This window comes from Cystoisospora suis, assembly GCF_002600585.1.
Source record: "Cystoisospora suis strain Wien I chromosome Unknown contig_2949, whole genome shotgun sequence".
NCBI classification, from domain to species: Eukaryota; Apicomplexa; class Conoidasida; order Eucoccidiorida; family Sarcocystidae; genus Cystoisospora; species Cystoisospora suis.
Window position 1 is genome coordinate 22467 of NW_027155744.1, and position 25720 is coordinate 48186.

At 52.5% G+C, this 25720-nt stretch overlaps 4 protein-coding genes across 4 annotated transcripts in view; 2 read left to right on the top strand and 2 right to left on the bottom strand.

Annotated features, from left to right (window-relative positions):
* Positions 1 to 11346, bottom strand: part of CSUI_005937 (3 5 -cyclic nucleotide phosphodiesterase domain-containing protein) — a 24204-nt gene extending 12858 nt beyond the window's left edge. The window contains exons 1-9 of the mRNA XM_068066103.1: positions 8577 to 11346; positions 7595 to 7901; positions 6157 to 6430; positions 5089 to 5179; positions 4517 to 4621; positions 3544 to 3632; positions 2886 to 2955; positions 1628 to 1853; positions 399 to 768 (exon numbers count right to left, since the gene is read on the bottom strand). Of these exons, the coding sequence (XP_067921919.1) occupies positions 399 to 768; positions 1628 to 1853; positions 2886 to 2955; positions 3544 to 3632; positions 4517 to 4621; positions 5089 to 5179; positions 6157 to 6430; positions 7595 to 7901; positions 8577 to 9326 (2282 nt within the window). The 5' untranslated portion in view covers positions 9327 to 11346. The remainder of the gene's footprint in view (positions 1 to 398; positions 769 to 1627; positions 1854 to 2885; positions 2956 to 3543; positions 3633 to 4516; positions 4622 to 5088; positions 5180 to 6156; positions 6431 to 7594; positions 7902 to 8576) is intronic.
* Positions 11347 to 12528: 1182 nt separating this feature from the next.
* CSUI_005938 (uncharacterized protein) lies at positions 12529 to 14111 on the top strand (the record flags this gene model as incomplete). Its single annotated transcript, XM_068066104.1, has 3 exons — positions 12529 to 12693; positions 13283 to 13476; positions 13943 to 14111. 3 exons carry the CDS (start codon positions 12529 to 12531, stop codon positions 14109 to 14111), a joined length of 528 nt encoding a protein of 175 aa, XP_067921920.1.
* Positions 14112 to 14944: 833 nt separating this feature from the next.
* Positions 14945 to 19300, bottom strand: CSUI_005939 (polyadenylate binding protein). Its single transcript, XM_068066105.1, has one exon. It carries the CDS (start codon positions 18220 to 18222, stop codon positions 15940 to 15942), a length of 2283 nt encoding a protein of 760 aa, XP_067921921.1. The 5' UTR covers positions 18223 to 19300; the 3' UTR covers positions 14945 to 15939.
* A 3597-nt stretch (positions 19301 to 22897) lies between these two features.
* On the top strand, positions 22898 to 24285 carry CSUI_005940 (exosome component 2; the record flags this gene model as incomplete). The annotated part of the gene is made up of 3 exons (XM_068066106.1): positions 22898 to 23206; positions 23327 to 23425; positions 24130 to 24285. Coding segments are annotated over 3 exons (564 nt in total), but the record flags the coding sequence as incomplete, so codon positions are not given.
* Positions 24286 to 25720: the final 1435 nt, after the last annotated feature.

The following is a 25720-nucleotide window of genomic DNA, read 5'->3' on the forward strand; positions in this document are numbered from 1 at the left end:
AGATAGATAGATAGATAGAGTGCAGAAGGGTTATAAGAAGACCATTGCCTATTTTGAGATATGCAGAGAAAAAGCAACAGATCTATCTACTCTCACCACCACGTGGGTCTCTGCAACGATGTGTGGCTTTAGTTGTGATGAAGTATTTTCTGATCAGCAAGGAAGATCTCCTTGTCTTCTATCTATTCATACAGATGTATACCCTTGTACAGAGAACCCCTCTCAGAAGAGTATAGGTCCACAGGTACACCATTGCATCCCCCAAGTATCAGAATCTGTACAGTGTGTGTGACTGAATACCCAGAGACTCGTTACCCTTCTCTATACACATGTCTTGCATGAGATGTTGTTTCCCTCGTCTTTCTCTTTCTCCTTGTCAAAACTGAGGGGCGGCTTACCTTCTTTGTGCATTAAGCATCCTTGTTAAGCACTCCGTTAGATGAGCGACTTCAGCTCCATGAATTTTGTTATGATAAGGATTCAGAAGATACTGCGATTGTATAGTGACTAAGAATCGTATGAGACGGACTTCCTCACAACCCCAATCTGTGACCAACCTACAAAGGAGAGTATAACCGACCTCCACTAAGATATTTTCTGTATCTTTGCTTAGCTTCAGCATATCAAAATCCCAATCAATGCCCAGGGTTGTTAGCAAAAGATTCGTGAACTCGGGCAGAGGCACTGTCTTGAAGAGCGAGTTGCTTCCTAGGTGTGAATCCTCAATAGCCGCGCTCACCGGCTGCAGGCTCCCTCCGAATTCCAAGCCTTCACATCCGACAACAAAGGAACACACAGACCAAGAGAACAACGGAGGTGACATAAGGGGGGCGATACGAAGGAGAAAAAGAGAAAGAGATATGACATACCTCTATGCTAAGATAAACGAATGATGTGATGACAGGGGGGACATAGAGAAAGACAGCAAGAGGCCCCACCCGACAATGTGCTGTCGTGTTCACTTCAAGAGGAATCACAAGAGAATAGACTTGTGGATCATACACAGGTGAGGATTCTAATAGTCGTGAGGGGCACAGCACATCCATGAGCGAGGAAGGAGGAAGTCTCTGGAAAAGCTTGTTCGCAGGCAACGACACCAACAAGTGGACGTCATTGTATAATCGATTCTTTCTTCTACCATGGGGTGAATCGACACAGTGAAAAGCTTCTTCATAGATGTGTTTATCATGTATGGCAGGACACACGGGATGAAGGAGAAAGAAGCGGTGGATGGATAATTGAGATGCCCTCCTACCCTAATCTAACGCCGTGTAGGTGAGAAATCTATAGGAACTACAAACAAGGAACGGACACAAACAACAACAGTGCCCGTCCTGTTGCTCCTGCGGCCCCCCGCGTGTTATCATCTACAAGTGGAATGCTTTCTTGACAAACAGATAGACCCTCCTTCATGCATGCATGCATATCTGCAGATACGCATGCATGCAACAAGCCCGCAGAGAAAACACCATCATGGTCTATATGACCCAAGCCAGGAGGCTCGCTCCTCAGGATTCACCACAGCCACCCCGAGGTACATATGACGAAACGTAGATAGATAGAATGAATGACCAGCAATGAGTATTAAAAGCCGAGCCCGGGAGAAGGAGATTTCCCAAGAACCGACCTATGACAGGACTCGAAGTACTCCTGGCTCCGGTCCCTAAGGTTCCAGACCCAAAGGTACTGCTAAACGCCGGACCACCACCCCCACCCCCACCCCCCCCTGTGCTCGAACGACCTGATCCAACACCTGAGCTTAGATGCTTTCCCGTCTTAGTCCCTGAAGTCCTTAGTTTATGAAGACGTTTCTCCGGTTTGTTGTACAACTCGATGAATTGTCGCTGCACTTCCTGAAGAGAACACAACGGAGTCGGCCGGAAGAACAAGAAGAAAACGATGAAAGAAGGCACAACAACAACACCAAGAGACATGGCGACCCGCCCACATAATGAAGGGGAATGTCCGAAGGGATTCGCGTGGGTGGACAAGGTTACTACAGAACGACGAGCACACCTCTTACCACAACTAGTGGACTTGTACACGAAAAAGGCCCTGTCTAGGCAGGACTCGAACGTTGTCAAAAGGCTCTGGAAACCACGGGGGCACGCAGGACAATATGCAGCCCTGACAACGTGGAAGATATACACAGAGAAAAACTTTATCTACGCCTCCCCTCCTACTGTCCTGTCGCTCGTCTCCTCGAAGTGAAATTTCCTTTGAAGATACGGGCTACGTATCTACAGTGATTAACCAAACACAGCGTAGCACGTCCACCCCACAACATGAAACCCTAAGACCTCCAACCACGCCGCCTTTGACGGCTCAAAGTAGAACGAGAAACGACCGACCAGTTCTCTCTGTTGTCTGTAGTGAGTGGCATGGCGACAGGGTGCGCATAAGGAGAACCCTGACGTCTGAAGCGTGATAAGTCTTTGTTTTAACAAGAGTTAGATTCTTTTCTCCGACACATGACGAGGCATTAGTACCATGTAACACCCTATACCCTCCGGAAATAGAGACCGGTGGAGTACACTTCGAGGGGCAGTGCCTGTGTTGATATCGTGGGGGCGGTTGCTGGATGCGCCATCCACATGTCACTGAGAGGCTAAGATATATATATATCTGGACATCTCCGATTACTGTTTCACTTCATACTTCCGGCGTGCCGAAACCCCTCATCACTCTAACATACGATAGGGCGTGACGTGAGGTAGAAGGCATCCAGAGATCTTCCCCTACCGCACGATAAAGAATCAACATGCAATGCTATGAAGCCGTGCTCATCACTTCCAAAGTTTCCCGTTCTCCTTCGCGGCACTTCTGTCTATCCACCATGCTCTTTCCTCTCTTTCGTAGACGACCCCTGTGTCGTTAGAACTTACATTCTCCTGCGCATCCGCAGCAAATCGCACGCTGTACAGATTGTCATTCTGAGTGAGGATCTCCAGAATCCTAAAGACAACAAACAGCAGGACCTGGGACGATAGACGCCTATACACAGAGGCGATGCCAAGCCACCAAAATACTACGCTCGCTAGCTAGGAGCTACATAGCTCATAACCAGGTCGTAAGCCATGAAGAATTTCGAATGTATCATGTTCACTCAAGGCAAAAAGCACGTCGATTCCACCATCGGTGGCCGAGAGACGCTTCAAGCTCAGAGAGACCGGAGCGCCGAACTACAACTACTACTCCTACACTTGCTGTCATCTGAACTATGGACCGTGTGCGGAGAATGAATATCAACCCAAGAAGAAGAGGGACATCTTTACAACAGCAACTCAACAAAAGGCTGGTATCAATTTCGTCGACGTAAAATCTTCTTGACTTTCTCCATCTAAGAGACGACATCGAGTGAAGAACTACGATCTTGTTCGCATGTAAACCTACAGCGAAACAGGCCAGCTTCTTTTCGAAGATCCCAAAGACTAGAAAGAACTCAAACAATCAGATCAGCCCCCCTCCCCCCCCCATGGCTTTCTCTTAGGTGCCATACCCGTAGCTCGCATGCACCAGAGAAGAAACAAGAAACCAGCTTACTCTTCTAGAAGCCTTTCGATCTGTAGAAGTTCTTCAGTCACGTCCACACGCCTTCCCCGACTACGCGCGAGTTGGCACAAGGATTGACACTGAAGAGCAAACCACACCATTCACGGGCCGACAACAAAGACAGAAAAGCGGACCACTGAGATCATCCTTCCTTGGCTCCACCAACTTCACCTGCCCTAACACAACCCCACAAGACGTCTACATGGGGAAGTAGCAAAAGCAAAAGCTCGCAGATAGGCAAGCAAAGACGGAAGAATGAGAACGTCTTCACTTCCACCACCGCCACCACCCCTACTGGGCATCTTCATGAACTCAGATCAGTTTCAGCTGAGGTGTCCTTTGTTGACGGCTTTGTATCGTTTATTGATGAGGTGTCCCCTCTAGCATGGAATCACGATCATAAAGAAACAGGAGCTCTGTGAGTTGTCCACGAGGGTGATCAGGCACCTGTCTGGTATGTCTCCGTCCCCCCTTGCGTTGACTCGAGGGAGCACTACTTCTGCGAAGCCCCGCGTCGGGTATGGAATTAAGTCCATCTTTTCTCCAGGACCGAGTAACCATTATTTTACAGTTGAGACGACCGGTATATCTAATTCCATTTGCACCTTAACTTTTCACTAAGAAGATTAACCCCTAGAGTCTTAATGGAATATACAGCCTAGAGCAGCACAGCCCGAGGTAACCAAAGAAGCAAGACAAAACATCTCGACAAAAGGAAACACGACGAATAGGATGAGAGAGACGAGGACCCGAGAAAGAAAAGTGGTGACGTCCTCAGGAAGGGAAGTCTGCCTAGGGAAATTCAGATGAATGCTTTCATCAGCCGTAAGACAACAAAGCCACAGTGCGTAACGCAGCTAGCTAAGTAGCTAGCTATCTACCTATCTAGATGCTAAGAATCGACAGGAAAACGACACCCTCCCGACCCTTCCAAACCAGTGAAGACAAAAAATGAATGGCGTACTTCTTTGACTTGTGCAATCAACTCCTCGACAGCAGTCGAACTTTTCTTTTGTTTCTTCTGTTGTCTCATTTTCTCATGGAGCTCCGTCAACTTCTTCCGCGTGACCTGAAGGAGGAAATGATACATAGCATAGGCATAGCGCGACGCGAGGGATAAGCACGAGAATCCACCTGAGAGAGACCTCCATCTCGTCTCTCCGCAGTGACGCTTTTAAAGAGATACCAACGACCGACTTGACTACTACAGACCGCAGCACAAAAATACCTCGGGCATCACTACTCGCCCGAAGTACTCCTCTGGCTTCTCATCCTCCTCTTCCCCCTGGTGCTACTACTACTACTATGAGGAGAGCATGCACGGAAAGAGGAGAGAACGAAGAAATACGAATGGTATGTATGCCTGGAATGAAGCCCGTATTATCGAAACATGGTGACAGAGAGAGAAACTCGCCACACAGCGCAGATACAAGTTCGGGGGGCCGAGCGCTTCGCTCCTGCGTCCTGTTAAGCGGCCACTACCAAAGACGGTCTAGAGGAACGAAGGAAAGTTCTTTTCTATCTTCCTTCAGTTACCCGCCACGTGCAGAAGAGAAGACGATGCTGGAATTCTTGCGCATATCGTCCGAGGTATCCAGTTGAAGCGACAAAGAGGAAACCGAGGAGAAATAGGAGGCTGAAAGAGATAGTGAAGACAAAGAACAATACTCACAGAAATAAGCACTCGCAAATGCGTTCCGAAACCGTTGTATTCGGGTACACAATCTCATAGCAATCCATCCACCCATACTAAGTAGGAACGAAAGATGCTCTCCCCCTTCAACACAGCATCAGCATATCTCTCTGTTCCCCGTGGTCACTGCGTATCTCATCATCCATTTCCTTTGAGGATTGGATCGGCTACTTTTTCTCTCTCCGGTTCTTGATTGATGTGCATGCAATCGTGTTGTGTGGCCACACGGACGTCCCGCTGCTCGCGCGCACCGAAGCAAACACTTCTAACGCACGTTCTGAAAGGAGAACCTCGAGGGAAGTTCTGCACCCCCACGTCGGCAGTAGGAATACACGGGACGCTGGTGCTATATACATGCATCTACATGAACATATATATATATATATATACCAACCTATATAAACAGATAGCAAGAAAAAGAATAGAGAGCAAGAAATGAGAGGAAAGTTGCAGTAGTGTATGAAGGCGCACACATCCCCCTTTTCCTCTCCTGTTCATGGTGAGGGGATGAAAGAAAAAACACCCGCGGATACATAGGAATCCAACCCACACCAGTTCCAGACTCGGAAGCTAGACTCTGACTAACAAATAGAGAACCTAGAGGTAGAAATATGCTGCAGTAATCCGACGTCCCCCGGACTCCTCGGGTGAGAGATCGTCGGCTTCCAAAGATACAGGAGCCCCTGACTGCGTGTTGCCATGGACAAGATGAGAAGTCTAACACATCGAGGGAATGTAGATCTCTATGTTTACACCTGTGAATTCACGCAGCAGCTTCAAGTATGCCTTCCCGGGGGGTACAACGACACAACGAAGTACGAGACGGAGAGAGACGAGAGGTGAGGAGAGAAGAGGAGAGACAAGAACGAGAGAATGGAGAGAGAGGGAAGTGGTGAGAGATTGAGACGTACACTTCTTGGACCGGGATGATGCCCGGATAGGTGTTTTGTAGAAGAATGAAAGGAAGAGAGCAAATAGGAACGACGAGAATGTGAAGGAAGATCGTGAACTTCGTGCGGGACGGAGAGAGGGAGTCAAGAAAAAGCATGCCTGTCCCGAAGTGAATGATAATAACTGCCAAAGCAATGATAGGCACCTTGAACACCTGCAACGTCTGCTTAACAAATTCAACGTAGACTGCAAAAGGCAACCACAGGGACGAGGGATCTGTCGTCGTCCTCCCTTCTGAAAACACCATACAAACAGCAAACAATATTGCAGGGGGGACGCGGACAGTCAGCCACCGGGAAAAACATCCTTGGCAATGAGAAACACAAGCACATAGGCAGCAAACAGGCATCGCCGATCTGAAATGCCCGGAGGTTCTGATCCGGAATGAAGACTAGCCCGGGCCAGCGATCCGCAGGAGGTCTTTGTGTCTTCCTCCCTACCTAGGTAAGGTACTCTAGAACTGCCCTCGCTGCCATCCAGACAACAAGATAGACGTCTTATCTTCTCTTCTCTCCTGCAAGCGTCCAACGCGAAGAAAGAAAAAAAGAACCGCGGCAAACAGTGTTCTTTCAACTCGAAAGAAACCCGAGCACCCCGGCGCACAGTGGCTGGAGTTAAGAACCCGTCAGTGTAAGGCCATCTCATGCAATCGTAACCCTTCTACACGTTCAGATCAAATCCCCGGTGTGACGGCGTGGCCCCTTGGCCTCCCGCCCCCCCCTAGCCTTCATCCAAACAGGTAATCCCACACGCTCCAGTCTAATATAACTGCCGCTCTCTCTCAACCGCTCGACTGTAGAGGAAGGAGGTATCACCTGTTTGTATGGGCTTTTCTCTCAAACTCGTTGTCGCACGAAACGGCCGAAGCGTTTACGTCCCTCTAGTGTAACGGTAAGTAAATACATTCCTAGCTTAAGCTCGATTTGCTGTGATGTACAACTGTACAGTCCTACAAAATTTTCGAGCCCCTGTTCACTCCTCATCTCTCAGTATGTCGACACTCCTATCGGACCTTGTTTACATCAGCAGTGATAATTGAGTGAGTCAGCAGGAGAGATGCAAGCAGTCGATTTCAAGTACCTTCCCCAGTTGCGCTCATGGACCGACTGAGGTTTGTACGTGCTTCTGGTGTGTTTGAAATAACCGCATAAACATTCAAGCAAACATGATGCCATTTATATTCGCAGCCGTCAATCAGGCTTTCCTTCCTTGCCTAAATCAGACCCAACAGTATTCAGGGCAGACCGTACACGGGGGAAACGATTCCTAAGCTGCCCACCATCACGCATTCTATCATTCCTGACCAACTAGAGAGAAGATGGTATGAAGTAATTAGTTGGTTAACTCGTTAATTCAAGAAAGATTAACCATGGTGTCTCAGGTGTATGAGACTCTTACGCAGCGCTTGAATTTGCTGGAAGCAGGAACGTACACCCACAGCTGCTAGTTGTAGCGCCTCGGCGACACACTCGGGAAGCTGTGAGCACATATTCACGGCAGCTACGACATTGTCGGGGTCAGTTGTAAGCGAAGCAATAAAAGGCTTCATTCCTTCCGAGCTGTTGACTACACGGCATTCTGGAGAAAACTGTTTTATCTCCTCTTTCAGCAGTTCCTCCGGATAAGCGAACAGGATGTCCATTTGAGACGGGGCCTGTACAAGCTTCGGGAATGTCGCCATGACTAACATTAGAACCGACATCCACTGCAGCATGCAAAACACGCAGCACAGTGAGTGATTCGGGTGAAGGCCGAGACTTCAATCTGCCGAAAAAGATAGGAGCTAATGAATGGTATACATTGTCGCCATTACACAGCAGAGAAAGGAAGTCCTCTACAGCTGAAGCAAGTTAGTAGAGGCCACATGACTGGATGTACAGACAGGCATTCGATTATAATGAGCCATGTTTTGCAAAACGACGTGAAGGGACACAGCCGAAAAGCTGAATCGCCATGAGAAGCACGGGATTGATATCTTCTGTCTTGCAGGCGCTGCAGGCTCAATAAGAAACCTTTGCCCCTCCATCAAATGCATCATCGTCATCACCAGGAGCAAGCTCTCAGACAATGAGCCACACCCCACAGAAAGACAAGCACGTGTTCACGTTGAAAGGCTCTCATCCTGGGAGAAGGCCATAGCACAATGAAAAACATGCACGCTGACAAGTGAGCACATAACCTGCGAAACTCCACTCCACTTACCACTTTCTTTACTCAAGTATCGCGGAACACTGAGGATAACTGAACCAAGCTTAGACGACTGAGACAGCACCTCTGACAACATCCACAGGTGAAAATCGAGCCGAGGGCTCCCGACTTGTTGTCCCTCCCCTTCTTAGAAACGGCAAGAATTGTTGCTAACTGTAGACAAAGCGCTTACCAGCAAAACAATAACGTACGAGAATCCCTCGTAGTGTCTGCTTAGGCAGGGACACACGCCGGGAAAAACGATGACCAACAGAGCGATAGCGCTGACAAGAAGATCAACGGCGCATGCACTTTGAAACGCGATCCATGCCCCATGAGAATGACTATCCAGTTGAATGCTCTCGAAGCAGAAAGAGGCTAGATACCACGTGAGAGGAATGATTAGGAACGTGCTCAAGGTGAGGACGAGGAAATCTCTTCCGATGAACAGCTGACCGCAGATCTGGCCATACTCGGTCTCCAATGACCCGTCTTTGAATCGTAAAGGAAAAAAGCCCAAATACTGTGCGGCTTTGATTCCCTCAGAACCCTCACTGCGCGTGGTCGTCCCGCTACGCATACCCATCGTCCTCGCCTTGGCTTGGGAGTAGGCCGTGTCGAAGTCCATTTCATTGCCGAAAAGGTCCATAAAAAACTCCGCCATTCTGTCCCTCATCTTCGAATACAACGATTTGCGCGGTCGAGTCGCCGCCTGTGAAGAGTAGGCACTGATGTCATCATCCATAGTACGACGGGAAGGGTCGCCGTCAACCGTCGCACGGTCTCTATGGTAGTCATCGCTAGCGGGCACTCCTCCCGTCAGCCTGACGTTCTCATGACCCTTCTCTTCTGCTTCGAGAGAGTCCACGTGCCCACCCATTTCCACATCCGCTGCCTCCAGCGGACGGGGCTTGCTGGTCTGCAGCCGGTTTGCTCCCGGCATCTTAACTGAAATCTGGCCAGAAGATAACCGGCGACAGCCGAGACACTGCACCCCCCCCCCTCTCCTCCGCGGCCTCCACGCTATTATTGATCTGTCTAGCAGAGGATACGGCAAAAAAAAGAGAGCATGCCATTCGTACACAAGGCGTCGGACAGGAAGTCGCACACCACGAGTCCCGAAGCAGATGGAATGAAGAAGGGTCCTTCTCCCATGCAAACGGGCGAACTACTCTCTCCGAAGCCGGGAGTCCAGCACATCGAGAAACAGGGCTTCGGGACGGGTAACAGTCCACTTTTACGATTCGAAGAGAGAAGGGTTTATCGGGCGTACGAGGAAGTCGCGCACGACTAAGACCTAACAAAAGCCAGACCGAGCTGCCTTTGACGGAGTCAAAACGGGGACACTCCCGCAATCTCTGTTGACCCACCGCACAGAAAAAATTGACGGTGCTTACACGAAAACGACTGCAACGAGGCACGGGGAGCTTTGCTCGGCTCCTGAACGGACGAAGGCACAATCGCGCCCACAGGACTCCAGAAGTACCACCGGTCGATAGATGCTGACATCCGGCGTCTCCGGCTTTCCCATAATGTTCTTCCGTATGACACCCGCATGAATGAGCTGGCCCGCATAGATAAAACTGTCCCTGGACGACTCCACCGGAGTTTGAGCTGCGTTAAGGCGTGCGTGCGCAGCACTTCGCAGGCTTGTAGGGACCGGGATGTACCAGAAGTGCGCAGAAGTTGCGATGACAGAAACTGCCTTAGTTCACGCAACACAAGAAAAGGTGCCGAAGGAGAGGGGCATCTTTCCGAACCCGTCGCGCAAAGGGGGAAGCCCGCAATGTACGAGGGGGAGGTGGAAACTGGTTCATAGCACGCTGTCATATCCAAGGAGCAGTGACCGGACTCCAGAGGAGAAACAGACGAACGCCTGCGTTTGAGCCCCTGCATGGAGAGCACTCTCCGGCCCCGCCTTCTTCAGGTCGAGAGACCCTTTAAGGCCGGCCATCCTTTACCGCTGAAAAAAGATGACAAAAAACGAGAAAAGAGAAGAGAAAAAAACCTCCCCATGACACCTTCTGGACAGGCCGTCCTGCAGCCGGCCGACGTGCGCGACAGCCGGTTCTGGACACAAACGAAAGGAAACTACTAGAAGGAAAAAGTAACTGTATTGTGCAGCTTGCTCAAAATACGGAGAGAAAGAAGAAAGCGTGCAGAAGCCCGAGGGGCTCTGTCTTGATCAGAAAACAACCGAGAAACCCGAATGCCTACGATGCTTCCCGTAGGAATTGGACTACGCGCTGCCGCGCCAACACATCGGTAAGTCTGAGCACCGCAGACACGGGGGGAAGAAGCTAAAAACGCTCCGAGCTCGAGGCAAAAGGCGGAACGGAAACCCAAGCAACGCTGCCAAAGATTTCGCGGACGATACAGTAGCTGCCAGCCGCCCGGCAGAGGACGAAGCGCCACCCGCGGTATGTGCTACAGTATCTGGGGTTGGGATTCCCAGTCACGAGCCTGCTTCGCTGCATCTACCCTGCCGTCTCGTCAAGCAAAGTCAGAGACAGAGTCTGGCAGACCGCGTTCACAGCGGTCCTCGGCTTGTGTGTAAGTGCAGAAAATGCTTAGCGCAAGGAGGTTGACGGAAGAAAGCGCTAAGGTGTGCCATCGGCCCGGCCGCACTGCCGCATTCCAGGCACAGGAGAGCAGTGCGCTGCCCCAGTAGAGACACTTTCTACACACGACCGCGTCCCAGGGATTAGCCGGTGTACGGCCGGGTCCATAGCGGCATATTTCTCGCATGAGACATGAAACTTTGACATCCGTCCGGGGACCCACTGAGTTTCGGGAGCTAGAGAGTCTGGACTAATGCACGTTCGAACCAGCCGCCCCACCCAAGACTGTGCACTTCCCAAGAAAGGAAAGAAATATGCGCTATCAGCGGGAACTCTATTCCAGGACGTTCTTAGAATTGACATCGCGTGTGCCTGCCAAGAACTGAGAATGGTCCCGTCGCGTTTGTCGGCCGTGTTCCGGACGGCGAGCCTCGACACATAATGGTTGCGGTCGCCAGCACCGGGGAACGACGTCCGTTCACGAGTGCTCGGGCAGGAGCTGGTCTGTGTTGTCCTCACACCTTCAAAGCGTCACTGTCTCGTGTGAATGCCCGCCTTTTACTGTGTGCGACTCCTTCATGTGTTCCGTAGTATCATAGCGTGTCCGGAAGTTCTTCGCGCGCCCCGTTGTGTATTCCAGCGTCTCAGTCGTGCAGCAGACTAAGCTGCTTGAACAACATGTGCATGAACTTGCTCAACGATAAGTGGAATGCTATAATCAAACACTGTCGCGCAGTCAGGTCCCTGGAAGGGTGCGACTGCATCAGCATTTCTCATCTGTGACGTTCCCTCCGTGTGTTGTAAGCGATGGCGTCAAGGCGTGCCTGAGCAGGCTGGGGCAGGGCGGGATTTCTGAAAGATATATGAAGTTGTTTTTTTTACGTCCTTGAGAAAACACTAACACCTCTACGCCATCTCTCCCTCTCAGCTGTGATTGCGAACGCATAGCTCGCGAACAACAGGGATGGTCAATCCCCGTCGTAGGGGGGCCAGGGGCAGTCACTACTCGCTCTCCCCGATGCTAATCAACGCGCATAAACGAGGACTGAAAGAATGGCTGCGTGCAACGCCTGTTGTTCTCTGGCCTGCACCGCACCTCAAAAACCCGGCCGTCAGCCACAGTCTTTCACAGAGCTGCTCGTGTAGATGGGTGGGGCCCCATCTGGAGGCTCCCTGAATGATTGTCTGGGACTGTTGGCTTCCTAGGATCCGCCTGAAAGCGCGGCGTACGTGGGCTGAGGGAGGGCTGTCCCTGGACCGGCTAGCTCAGGATTTCTCTCCCCAGAGAGGATAAATTCTGTCCGAGTGATTGTGAGTTGAGGCCAACCGTTTTAGACTAAGTAACTGTGGTCTGTCCGCCGGCCTCTCGGAGAATTCTGCTGTCAGAAACCTGTCACGGCTGAACGCAGCCGGCTGCTTCAGGGCATTTGGCGCACACGAGCGTTGTCTGCACCGAATCACGCGCCCAGAAAGTGACCCGATACTTGGAAGCTACCCCGAGAGGGACGCTTATACACGATTACCATCCTCTGAAATTCAGACCACCCGGCCTTGGGAATCAACCCATCCGACGAGTGCTCCAAGATGCTGCCGACTACTTTTACGCTCAACAAACCCGAGATGCATGATCTTCCTGCTGATCCCCAAGCGAAGATCACGGCCGCCATCGCTGCTGGCATGCTTGATTGTCAACTGCGCGTGAGAGACATGAACGCGTACAGAACGTCGTACGGAGACATGACACGAGGAGTAAGGACCCTGTGTGCTCGGCTGATTAGCTGTCCACAGTCTCACAAAACTCGAGGGGTAGCGTGATTTTATCACCAAGTAATGCGTCTGGCTTGGACCTCGGCCTCGTCCTAAACAGCTCAAGAGCGGTATCGCAGCAACACGCGATGTCGTGCGAGGCCTACAGAGAATGAGCTTCCTGCAACTTTTCTAAACCTTGCTCGTTCACTTGTGAGGACGAGCGGGACGCCCAAGGGCCAGTGAGAGCGAATCCGGGTGGTCGATCGCTTCATGCCATCCTGCCTCTGAGGCCTCATTGCGATGTTGGAGAAAGTACGGCTACCTAGGGCCGTTGGGGGGGTCGCACCTAGCAAGCGTTTGATGTTCTTCAGCTGAGGCCTAGTAGGCACGCAGATAAATATCTGTGCCGTCTACCCTCCGTGTGATCCGTAGCGTTCGCCCTTTCAACCGCTGCCTTGCTTCGCACGCATTTCCGTTGGGCTGCTTGAGGAGGATCTGCGATAGCTAAGAAAGAGAAGTATGGTTACCGTTGGCTTTCTGCAACAGCCGGCCATGACTCTTGAGTAATGCGAGAACTCCGTTTGTTCAGCTTGAAACGCATGTCAAAAGCAACATGCCCGCCGGGTATGGCGGTCACGTTCCAACTACGCGACACGATGTACTTCACCGCAATACCCAATTTGATGAGAGACTGACGCAGCTGGAGACAGACCCAAACAGAGATACATTTGGCGGCTTCACCGCGAACTTGACAGGCGTGCCGTATCTAACCAGAAACCCGAGGTAAGGGACCGGGGCGAGCCTTCCGCCTACTGTCCAGACTCGAGGGGAGGACCACGACACGCTGTAGACCGAAGTAGAAGCGTAGTGAGGTCGAGGCAGCGGATGCAAAAATGGTCATTGACGAAGACAGTCACGTCGCGCAAACGACAATGGATGGTCTTTCGGAGTGAGCAGATGGTCCGGGAATAGGCTACCAAGGTACCAGAGTGGGCTATGATGCGCGATGACGTTGCGTTCAATCGTCGCCCACAGACCAGACCAGTTTTGCCTTCACCTTCCTGAAATGTATAGCCCTGCTTGAAACACAGCTAGCCTCTGCCAGATACGTCATCACGAGATTTCCTTCAAGTGACACACGGCGGGCATCACCCTTTTGAGTGGCCACAGTGTTCCGCGTTGCAGCTGACTGAAACTGCGCAGAGACAACCGAATCTGGTCACCACTCGAGACATGTGATATCGTGCAGAGTTCCAGGCACCAATCCAACTGCAGGCTGCTTCCCTGAAGGACTGGTTGTTCCTCCGTGGGCTATCCTACAGCCGCAAAGGCCACCTCTGAATTATCGCAATGCAGAAAAGCTGACTGAAAAGACGCTCAAGCGCTTCGCCAATGGAGCGGATCCGTCAACCGCGTAACAATCGCACAGTGCAAACGCCGCGCTAACAGAAGTCCAGAAGCCTCGTCACCACGGAAGCCGGACCCCGCTAGTCGGAGTCCGGATCCATCAGCCTCGGGGATCTGGGATTTGTGTTACGGGTCACACTGCACCCAACGCCGCTACGGCATCCAAAAAGCCTCTGCCTGCGGCACACAACTCCAGCCTTAGCTCGCACCGAACTTCGCAGATCTGCCTTGTGCTCCTTGTACTCGTCCCCAAATGCAGCCGACAACTCTAAAACTATGACGCAGACCCTGTCTGTTTTCGGTAAGCTTCGCTGGACTGGCCGGCGAACGGCCGACACGCTGCTTCGGGACACCCCGTTCATTCTTTCCGCAACCGCGGCGAGGAAACTCCGGTAGAGGTGAACGACTGAGGGGCCACAGTGTAACTCTATTGTTTAGCCTTCTTGAACTCAAGCCACAAGTAGGATTATTCCCCAGTGATATTCTGACGATGCCTCGGCAGCACCGACGACACGGAACGTGTCACTCCCCGAGGATACCACCCGACTTCCTATTTACATGGCTACACGCCTCGCTGACACTTTCCCGCTTTGGGTCGATTCGTTTCCCGCTCCTGCAAAGAGCAGCCTAGTTTACGGCGAGGTATCGAACAAAACCGACTACCTTTGGAATCCTCTTGCAGACACCTTCCTGTGAGTCGGATTCTCGTCTGAGGAAACGTCATAAAGATCGAGCGCCAGTGCCCGTCAAGAGACATCCGCTGTTCCTGATTAGGCTGCGAGATGGTGCCGACACACCCGTGTCTTGGGGTTGATACGCTGCGAGATGGCGGAAAATGTCCATTATACGCAGCGCAAAAGATAACAACACGTTATACGCAAACACACAAACGAGAAAGGTCATCTTTACTTCTACTGCCGCTTAACAGGCGACACGCCACGACATATTTCATCAGAACAGACTTGCTTCCTGACCAGCAGCTACGTTTCACATACAGGTCCGGAAACACACCAGCCGTTCCGCGCATCCAATCGTGGTTTGTCCCGTCCTGCCATAATTCTTCGTGTTTGCTGTCGTTTCTTTTGCACCGCCTTGTAGCAGTTACTGCAGCTGCTCACGTAAACGCCTGCTTGACCGTAGCTTCCTGCCTCCTGAGAGACGACGGCCTTGGTGTTCCAAGGCAAAACCGCTGACCAGGGCTGCCCTGCTTTCTCCATTGCAGCTGCCTTACTAACACGACATACGAAACCCACAGTTGCACTTGAGAGCGTCACTGTTATTCAACTGACACTCTCTGGAAGGTGAAAGGACCTCACAAACAGCCCCGCAAGTGATCTCGACTCTCGCGGCCACTGTATCCTTGTCAACACGACACAGTAATGAAGAAACAGTTACTCCGGATCCCTCTTCTGCAAAACCTCCCCATGAAACTAGGACGTCGCCGACTTGCTCCGTACAACATAAGTGTCCCGTACACACATATGCTTCGGCGTCTCTCCGAACTGCATCTTCGCCACACCCCGCAAAACAATCCATAAAAAACGCCTGTGCTGCCCTACGAAAGCACACCTTTCACAAATACCAAAGTGGCAGCAGCATACTCTTTTGTCCCTCCTCTAAAATTAGTTTCTATCCGGACGGACCGCGAGGAACCGCAACTTTTCCCGACAACACTCATTTTCCTGAGAGGAGATGGAACGCAGGCAAACCATGTAAATAACCCACGTTGTGATGGGTAAGAACCCCGCTTTACATGAGTTTGCTTGCGTAACACATCTCCTCCTCAAAAGAACACTGTTGTCGCTTCGTTCTCTTCGCCAGGGCCCATTGTATGTTTCATTAACTGGCCTGTTGCAGCACCCGTAATGCTTCGTCAACCTTCGCCTTGAGCTGCACGTCACTCTCTAGTAAAATAAGCAGCTCAGCATTATCCATTTCAAGCATCATGCCAGTAATCTTGCCAGCAAGCTCAGGTTGATACCGTGCAATCAGCGGAAAGAGCTTCTCTCCAAGCATTTGCTTTTGCATCGATGGCTGCGCCGCGGCCAACGCAGCGGCTGTCAAAGGTGCGTCCGGATTCAGCAGCAACTGCTGACTCTGCTCGATCATCATGGCGTGATGTGGATGTGAGGCGGCTGCCAAGGCAGGCTGTTGCATTTGCTGATCTAGACGCTGATTGCGCACTTGTGGGGTGAATTTGAAGCTGCCAGGGGCACCCTGAGGCTGCTGACCCATGCCCGGCTTGGGGCCCATCATATGCTTGTTTCCATTGGGAAGAGGGCCTCCGGCGGCTCCTTGCCGTCCCATGCCTCCTCCCCTGTGGCCACGCTGTTGCTGGAGCATTTGCATGGGTGGTCCGCCAGCCGCCGCGGCCGCATGCATACCAGCGGCAACTGCCGCCGCAGCCGCCGCCGCGTTTGTCTGCCCGTAGAGATGCTGTAACGGCCCAAGCTGAGGACGCATTGGTACGCCCTGAGAAGCGGACGGCCCGCCCGCAGCCTGTTGCCGCCACGGAAGCATTGCCGCAGTCACCTGGTGCGGATGGGGTGAGAACCCCATAAGCGGTCGAGGACCATATATAGCACCCGGGCCCGCCGCCGGGAATCCCTGCAACTGTGGCGGACCTCCGCCATATTGCAATTGAGCAGCTGCCGCTGCGACGTTACCTGGGATAGCAGTCGCTGCAGCCGGTCGAAGAGACGGCAGGCGGAAGCGCTGTTGAAGACGCATGAGCCTCTGCTCTCGACGCTCAGCTAATCCGACGTAAAGGGGCTTGCCCTTAACGATCTTCAGGTGCATCTCCGTGACAGCTTTTGTAGCCTCTTCCGGTGAATTAAAGCACACAAACCCGAAGCAACGTGAGACACCGCGCTCATCCCGCATAACCTTCGCGGAAGTGATAGAGCCAAATGGCTCAAAAAGTTGCCTCAGCTTCTCATCGTCGATACTGTCATCCATGTTCTTGATATAAAGATTCACACCCTGAAAACGATCGTGTCGATCCTGATTCATCTGCTCGTACTTCGCACGCAACATCGCCGTACGATGCGCCTTGCTCTGATGGGGTCCCACGAAAAGTACCTGCTCCCCTTCCTTCCCCTTCTCATCATCACTAGCGACTTCTGAGGCGTCTTTCACAACTCCCGCCTCTGTAACGCGCTTTCCATTTAAAGCCTCAACAGCGGCCTTCGCACTCGAGTGTTCAGAAAAATTACAGAACGCGAACGGGCGGCCTTTGGCATCTTTTCGAACAACTAGAGAAGTGATGGCACCATATTTCACTAGGACATCCCGCAGCCGCTCTTCATCTTCCCATACCGACGGAATGTTCTTTATGTACACATTCGTGTACTTGGCCTCGGACAGGTTGTCACGTTCGGCACGACGAATGAAAGGACCCACGTACACAGTCTTCCCTCCGATCTGCATCCCATTAACCTTCGCAATTGCCGTGCGTGCACTCTCTTCATTCTCGTAGTGAACAAAGCCATAGCCCTTGCTCTGGCCACTTTCGTCGACAGCAACCTTGCATGAGAGGATGTTTCCGAAGAGACTGAAAGTATCGTACAGCGCCTTGTTGTCGATATTTCTGTCCAGATTCTTCACAAAAATGTTCCCGTTGCCACTCTTCCTCAGGGATGGATCCCTGTGACACCACATGATTCGGCACGGCTGCCCCTTGATTACTGTATAATTTAGTGTGTCAAGACTGCGCTCTGCGTCCTGGATGCTCTGATAATTCACGTATGCATAACCAAGACTCTTCCGCGTCACCGTATCCCGACACACTCGAATGCTTGTTACGGGGCCCACAGAATTAAACACCTCGAACAGCATGGCTTCAGTCACGTCTTGATGCAAGTCGCCCACGTACAATGATGGAGACACAAAATTGGCTCCGCCGGAGGCCGCAACACTGCCTTGGCCTCTTTGAGATGGAGCGGGCGCAGCGGACGACGCGCCACCAGTGGCGTTGGTCGTTCCTGCAGTGTGGTCTGTTGTGTGAAGTCCACTGGCTTGGGAGGCTTCACCGGACTGTGCCGCACCACTTCCATTGTTTGTCGCTGCTGGCTGCGCCGGCTGTGCCGCCGGGGAGGCCAGTACTGGAGATGCTGTTGCCATTGTATGTATAAGGGGGAGCGGGGAAGATCACAGATGAGAAGTACGGTGTCAGTTGGACAGAACAACAGAGACGCGAGACAAAACACTCAACCCGATGTATGGAAAAGTGGGGAAGAGAAAACTAGCAGACAAAAGGCAGAGCCCTCAAAGCTGACAGGTGGAAACGAAACGACGCCGCAAAACAGTGTCGCGAGTTTCAGGGGTAACGCCGACTGAAGAAAATGGCGTCGACCGGTACGCGAAGGGACTGCCCCCGCTCCGAAACTGTCAGCTCCGGTTATAGAATGCCCTCAGCGAAAACGAGAAAAGGCGTCACTACAACAAAGGGGACGGCAAAAAGAAATCCGGCAGATGTCAACGACGAGAAGAGAAAGGCGATACGGAAGGGAAAACAGAAGCGCGACGGACAAAACGGAAGATGATGACGGGGCGAAAAGAAAGTGGATGGCGCGAAGTGCTCCGACAGCAAGAGGAGAAAAAGCAGGCGAAAACCTCAAACCTCAAAAACCTTCCTTGCGAGGGCCCTCTTGTGACTCCTGACAGTTTATCACCGACGGCGCAAAAACAAGAGTGGGGCCACGCCGTGTCCGCGATATGGGGGCCTTATAGGACTAACAGCAGGGAAAATGAATTCGGCACTGCCCGCGCGGCGACTGTAGTAGCACCCCCGGCGACCGCTCACCACACAGAACGTTCCTCTGACCAGCAAAAGCGCTCAGCTACCGAGAGCAAATTTGCTTGCTGTGCGCATAACACAGAACGCAGTTTCTCCAGTGCGAATGATCAGAAACTGTCCCAGTAATACGGAAACCAAAAGACCTCTGACGCGACGAGCCTCCGGCAAAAAACAGACACAGAGCGCCGGACAACAGGGCAACACTACGGGCCCCGCGTGAAACTGAGGTCCACCCAACAAACCCAGAGAGGCGGCGAGCGCAGCAAGAAGAGCGCAACACAAAAAGAAATTTCACCAAAATGGCTGCGGTACATGGCAGCCCGTGGTGGAAACGGAGCCTAAGAACTACGGAGCTGTACATACTCTTCACCCGCCACACGATCCATCACAGCGCCACTACTGTCACAAAAGAGCAGATCCCCTCACCTTCCCTGCACGGGACAACCAGGCCGTAGCCACAGTGGCGGTTCCCCGCACTGCGGCCGCCTACATTTCAGTGACAGGACGTCATCAACCCCACCCTGACACGCCGTCACCAAAACATGTCACCAAACAAACGCTGGCGCGGAAGACACTTTTTGAATGGCGGAGACCAATCCGCGGGACAGCGGTGCGCCAGGTTTCTACGAGGTGTCTGAGTGCCGAGGCTCCAGGTTACGAAGCAAAAAACCTAGACATATTTTCTCCTTACCTGGGGCCCCAGTAGGAGCCGGTGGATTTCCTTTGAATCGAAATAGCCCATTCTGCAATGCAACAATCACACACAATTCCTCGCAGAAGCATTCTTGTGCGCGGGTCCCTTACGATTCTCATCTCGGCCCGCTCCGCGTACACGCGGAAAACTCAGTGCAGCAAACGCTTCGAAAATTCTGACGAACTGCGACAAGCGGGACCTGCGTAGCGGGGAGTTGCCGTGTCTTTTACTCCGCGCGAGAGCACCAGGCTGAATAGACAATGTGCAACGGCTAGTCCTAGTAGAGCTCTAGTCCAATGTGCGTTTGCGGACGTAAATGTAACGGTGATCGGCGTCCGACGCCGGAGTCCTTCGCAACTCCCTGGTCGAATACGCGGTAGACCATGAAAGCTTCTTCAGCACAGCATTGCCTCTTACAGAATGCCCCGCGTGGCACAGTTACTCTGCCCTTCTCGTTCTCGTCTTTCTCCTATGTAGAGAGAAACATTCATGTATGAATGTATGTGTAAAACGCGCTGGTGCGAAGACGCATTAGCCGCCTTCTGCTTTGGCTACCAGTATTGGGGAGTCTAAAGTTCCCGCCGAAATGCCGCATCCCGCACTGCAAAACAGACCGTGGATCGAGGCTTGGATGGACGATTAACAGCTGGACATCGAGGTGTCCTCAAAAGCACCCGGGAAAGGCTCGGGAGAACTGAGCGGCGCGTGACGGTACACGCGTGCATCCCTAGCATCCTACACTTCTTGCCGGCCCCAGTCCAGTCTCACAGAAGAGCCGGCATCCTAGGAGACCGGCACACCCGCGACTGTAGTGGTCGAGACCGCGCCGAGGTACGCGGTACTGACAGGAAAATCATACCATCTGGTACCTCACCGCCCCACCTTCGGTACACGAAAGAATGGCTGGAGAGTGGTTGTGTAATCTCCTCCGGGCGTAGTGGTTTGTGTTCCAGGCAGGGGAATGAGGCTTCTTCCGGCAAGCACATATATCCAAGTACTTGGCCTACCACCCTACGGTCTTACTTAACTCTGAACAACAGTCCCTCCGAGCCCGGAACTGGCAATGCGTCGGTTCCCGACCTGCATGCCCACAAGGGACGAACCCTTACCACGAGAGGTTGCCTGCAGGGAGGTGATGGTGGAATGCACGGAGATTTCCGGTGTCCCCCCGAGTGGCGGTAAGCCAGCAAGACTGCCGGCCAACAAAGAACGCAACCCTACCTAGAGGGCGCCCCGACCGACACAGTGTGAGGTACCGGAGAACCACCGGCGCGACGGCGACAGACGAAAGTCAGAGTGCCCCGTCTTGTTCGAGGCTCGAGGGGTCCCGAAAGGAGTGATTGCTGGCGATTCGCAGCTCGAAGAAGCGCCCATAGAGGTTCCCTCGGATTCTGAGGAACCGTTTCGCTGCTGACTTCAGGTGGAAAGAGAGCGATGTGCTTGGCAAGAGGAGAGGGGAGCGGAAAGATGTGAGTTCCGACCGCTCCTGTTGGGGCACAGAAGAGCCGTGAGAAACATATGCAGGTATAAAGACCAGCGCGTACTCGGTTGGGACGCGTTACAATAATCACCTTGGTGTAGCGCTGCCACTGAGCATGTTGATCAAGTCACACGAGGGGGGTGCTACTGCGGTAGGCCGCTATCCTGACCCAGGGCCAAGGTGGGACGGAGCTTAGGAAAGGTACTCAAGAGTTAGAGCAATTATCGTGTCACATCAGCAAGGCGGTCAGCCGACTCGGCAAGCTGACTGCCCTGAGTGCTGGGAGACGAGATGCCCCCTCGCGTATACCTTAGAGGGGACCTTTCCGAAGTAGTGAATCGCCCTGAAGAACGGAAAACAAACGTCTTCAGGCCTCGGCTTCTCGGGAACGTACCACAAGATGATGGGGACAGTTTTCACGTGGACAGAGGCTGACACAGTAGCAGAAGCACCACGAACTGAAGGCCACCAAGGGAAAGCAGAACGGACCGGAAAACCGTCAGAAGGACCAGGAAAACGCCAGGGAGATGACGGGATGACGCAGACAGGACAAACCGATGCAGGAAAGCTAGCGAAGGGAGGTGGCAGGAGAAAGGAACGGGGTGGCGGGGAGCGAGCGAAGAAAAAGAGGAACAGTGTCATAAAGAAGCATAGGCGGCGAGAACACTGACCCACGAGTCTCGAGCACGGTCGCTTAGCCTCCAGGAACGTCTTTTTTTTTTTTGAGTCATCGCACAGGCTCGGTCAACGGTGTGCCGATGCCACCAGTCGTCCACTCCACAGCTGACCTGCACGTCTGCCCCGCTGGCGGATGGGCCGGTGTTGACTACTGCAGCCTGCCTCACGGAGAGTCCTGCTGTGTATACACGCTTTCTATAGGTCGGGGCAGAAGACATCTGCTCAAATTAACGACTTCCAGCTGTGTTGGACACGAAGTATGAGGTATCTGTGTGGGCTACAGCGACCTAAACCCACGCGGCTGCATAATAATCTTACCTAGTCCCGCCGAACAGTAGCACACATGTACGGTTTCTGCAGAGTAAATCTTTTGTTTTTCGGCACCCGGGGTCAGTGACGGTGGAGTTCGAAGAGTAGGAACAGATAGTTAAAAAACCCTGGATGATCCTCGTCCTCGAGACTTTTTGATAGTCTGCTCCCTGGTCCGTCGACAGGAGCTGCATCCCGCCGCGTTGGTCCATGCTGGCTCCTCTGGACAGACTGATCATCTTCGCTCCGGTTGGCTAGAAAAATGATGAGTTGATATTACCCGCAAAGCTACGGAGACATGACCCACCCAGAACACGTCCGTGTCTCGTTTCCAAATACAAGCCTCAACTGGATTTCCGCTTTCGCCAAGCATGTCACGAGTTGCATCCTGTTCGTGATCCGCATGCAAAGCACTCGGCTTCCTTGGCCAGCGTGACTGATCGGCACATTCCAGCTAATCTTCTACAGCCCGTCAGTCAGTCAGAAGAAGTCCCAGTATGAAATTCGCTACCGCGTGCTGGGTGCGAAAATGAAGTGCTTCCGGCGTGGGGATTCTTCAGGTGTAGCGTTCTCTTTCATGCTGTAAGTCGGTCCTCCCGAAGTGGCTCGTCTTCTGAATTTTGTGCGGCGCGGCACTACCTTCGCGTTCATCTTCTATAATGGGGGACTAGCCAAAGAAGCGCCCGTCTGCTGTGGGGCTTTTTGCGGTTGAGTCCCCTGACTTGCTTCGGACTGAGGCTCCCCGTGTGTTGATTTCGCTTACCCCTGCCCTTCTTGCATTTGTAGTTCACTCTCTTTGCCTTGTCCGGCTGCACACTTTTTGTGTCGTCACCTGACTATGAGGAACAAGCCTCCGGAAGACTTCCCCCCTCTAGGGGTGACGACAATCTCTTCGCCGCCCCCAGAACACACCCTGGGCCACAATGGAGAGACGACTGCAGTGCCTTCTCGTGTGCACTCCCTGGCACGAAGAGGAGCGCAGAAGCGGAGCTGGACAAGTATGTATGCGGAGGCGGCGGGAGGAGGCAACCACGGCATTATTTTGCCAGGGCAGCAGATTCTCGTCGAGGAGGGCTGCATGCGGGGATTGGGGACCTACGAGAAAGGAGGGAAGATTTTCGCCTCTGTATGTGGCATTCTTGAAAAGGTAATATTTCACCCGTCACTTCCGAAATATCGGTCTAACGGCGAAGGACGATGAGGCCAGGGTTCTCCTGGCCCTTCTTCCCATGTATTCTCGTTCACTTTACTTTTGTGTCCTCTGCAGGTCAACAAGCTTGTCTACGTGCGCCCGCTGCGATCGCGGTATATGGGCAGCGTGGGCGACGTAGTCGTCGGCCGCATTACGGAGATTCTCAATGGCAAGGTAACAACCTTTGAAAACTGACTAACCCGGGCAGTACGTCCAGAAGGGAGGCTCGAAGTCTGCTAGGGTCCTTGACGATGGCATATGTCAGAAGGAGAAACCGAAAATCATCCATCTGATGGTGATGGGAGCACGGCGCCAATGAGCTGAATCCAGCCCAGGCAAAACCGGCGGCGTCTCTGTGGCTGCCACACAGTTATTATCGATCCAGCAGCTGCGGTCTCAGTAGAGAAGTCTCTGACCTCGCAGGGAGGGGATATGCTTGAGCTGTAGACCCCGCTATCGAATCCAACTATGCCGTAGTAAAGCCGCATGATCCTAGCGGACGTGATTCTCGATCCATGCACAGGCGAAGCAACTGCAGCATGACGTCTGTCTCCTGTCGTTTTCTAGCTACGCTACCTCCTGTACACAGCTAGTGATGCGAGATATCATTGTCACCGTGAAGCTGTACAGTTCGTTCTGTGTGAGGGACGGAGCTAACGAGGCGTGTTTCTTTACCAGCTGGATGGCTCAACCGCATTGGGTTTTTTCGTCCTGTAGTAGTGCGTGCATATGTTTGTAAGTGTATATCCTGCGTGAGAATATGCACGCGCATGTATCCTGAAGAAACAGCTACGAATGTGATTACTCTCGAAGGCCATTCCGTGCAAGAATATCCGCTGTGCGAATATATGAGGACTATCCGAGTGTGTGCCTTACAGTGGCTGGTTGACGTCAACGCGGGGCAGGCGGCATCGCTCGCGTTGGCTGCGATTTCCTTGCCTGAGCAAAGGCGGCGATTGGACGAGGATTTGCTCGAAATGCAAAACTTTTTTGTTCCGAATGACATGATTTGCTGCGAAGTTCAGCGCGTGCGGGTAAGCTATCGGCGAGCGTGTACACCTACCTGCACTTGTGTGCGTACACGAGATGTTCGTGCAGTGTATAGCGTCGGTCAGGAAACGCCCTCGGTGACAAACGGTGACAGCACTCCTGCGAGAAGAAAGTCAAAACGGACTGATGTTTGTGCGACTGCGCGAAACGAAACCGTGACTGCACTGGTGGAGCGGATTTCGACTGGCCGGACTGGGGCTGCACTTTCTGGGCTGGCCATTGTTATCCGCGGGCGTATATAGCTGCAAATTGACTTCACTCACCTTTCTTGGGAGATAACAGACAAGGTGGTTGTCTTCCCAGGGGCTTTTATCCGCATGCACACAGAAGGCGGAGTGCCAACTCCGCTCACGGTGGGAAGGGCCGCACGTCTGGTGTACCAGGTCCGTCAGCCGCTGTAGTGAGCGTATGCACTTTGCTGTGAGTACCGTTGCTTACACGACATCACGGTTTTTCATACGTCTCGCACGGACCTGCTCGACGTCCCTGTGCTGCGGAATACGTCAGTGAACCAGAGAGAAGACACCTTGTTTGTTGTGTGATTAGTCGATAGCGCATCCGCTTAGTACGCAACACGCTGTCGGTCCGACCCTGCCAGAACGCTCTTACCTCCAGTGTATGTTTTCTTTTGTTTTCTCTCTGTACTAGTCGTAGATGTGGGCCGCGACGATTCCATGTCGGCAAAGGAGTTTCTTCTAGCTGTGGTGTTGCGCGTAATGGCCTTTTTTTTGAGACCTGTTTCCTTGCGAGAAGCGTGCACGTTTGCACACGTACACTTAGAGATGCATCCAGGTACAATAAATGCAGAAACGTGGGCGCTGGCATTCTGAAGGGACACCTGCTTCTCCCATGACAAGGTTAATTTCATTGTAGTAGAGGTGCGAATAGAAGCGCTGTGGGGAAGTCCGTACCGGGTTGATGGAGGAAATGGCTTATCAGCATGCATAGCCTGAGGGGGGGGTTGGTAGAGCATCCGCCTAGGAAGCGGAAGGTTTTCAGTTCGAGTCTCAAAGTAGGCTGTTGTGGGGCAGGGGGACCGTGCCTTTATAATCAATACTAATGTTTCAAAATCAATTTAGTCTAGTTCTGGTAAGGCCCATCGCGTTACATCGAAGGGCTTTGATGAGGGAGAGGGTGTATTGTTTGGGTGTGGGCAGTGGGTGCCGAGCCCCTGTTGTGTTGCATATAGTGGGGCAGGTGTGGTTGCTCAACTGTGAGCCGTCTGCAAGTTCACATGTAGTCATACGGAGGTGCAGAGGTGGGCGTGTGCAGCCGTGTCCATCGGGGGTGGCGGCGGCACTTGTGTGAGACGAGGTGATACGGGTTTTGAGCGATAGATTTGGACGGGGGAAGTGGTGTATCCGAGTGCTTATGGAGGTGTTGAGGTAAGGGGCGCGTCAGCCTGCTTAGCTTAGTTGG

What these genes read in the sequence shown, in the direction of transcription:
- CSUI_005939 (XM_068066105.1), bottom strand. Translation starts at nt 18,222, where the DNA reads ATGGCAACAGCATCTCCAGTACTGGCCTCCCCGGCGGCACAGCCGGCG.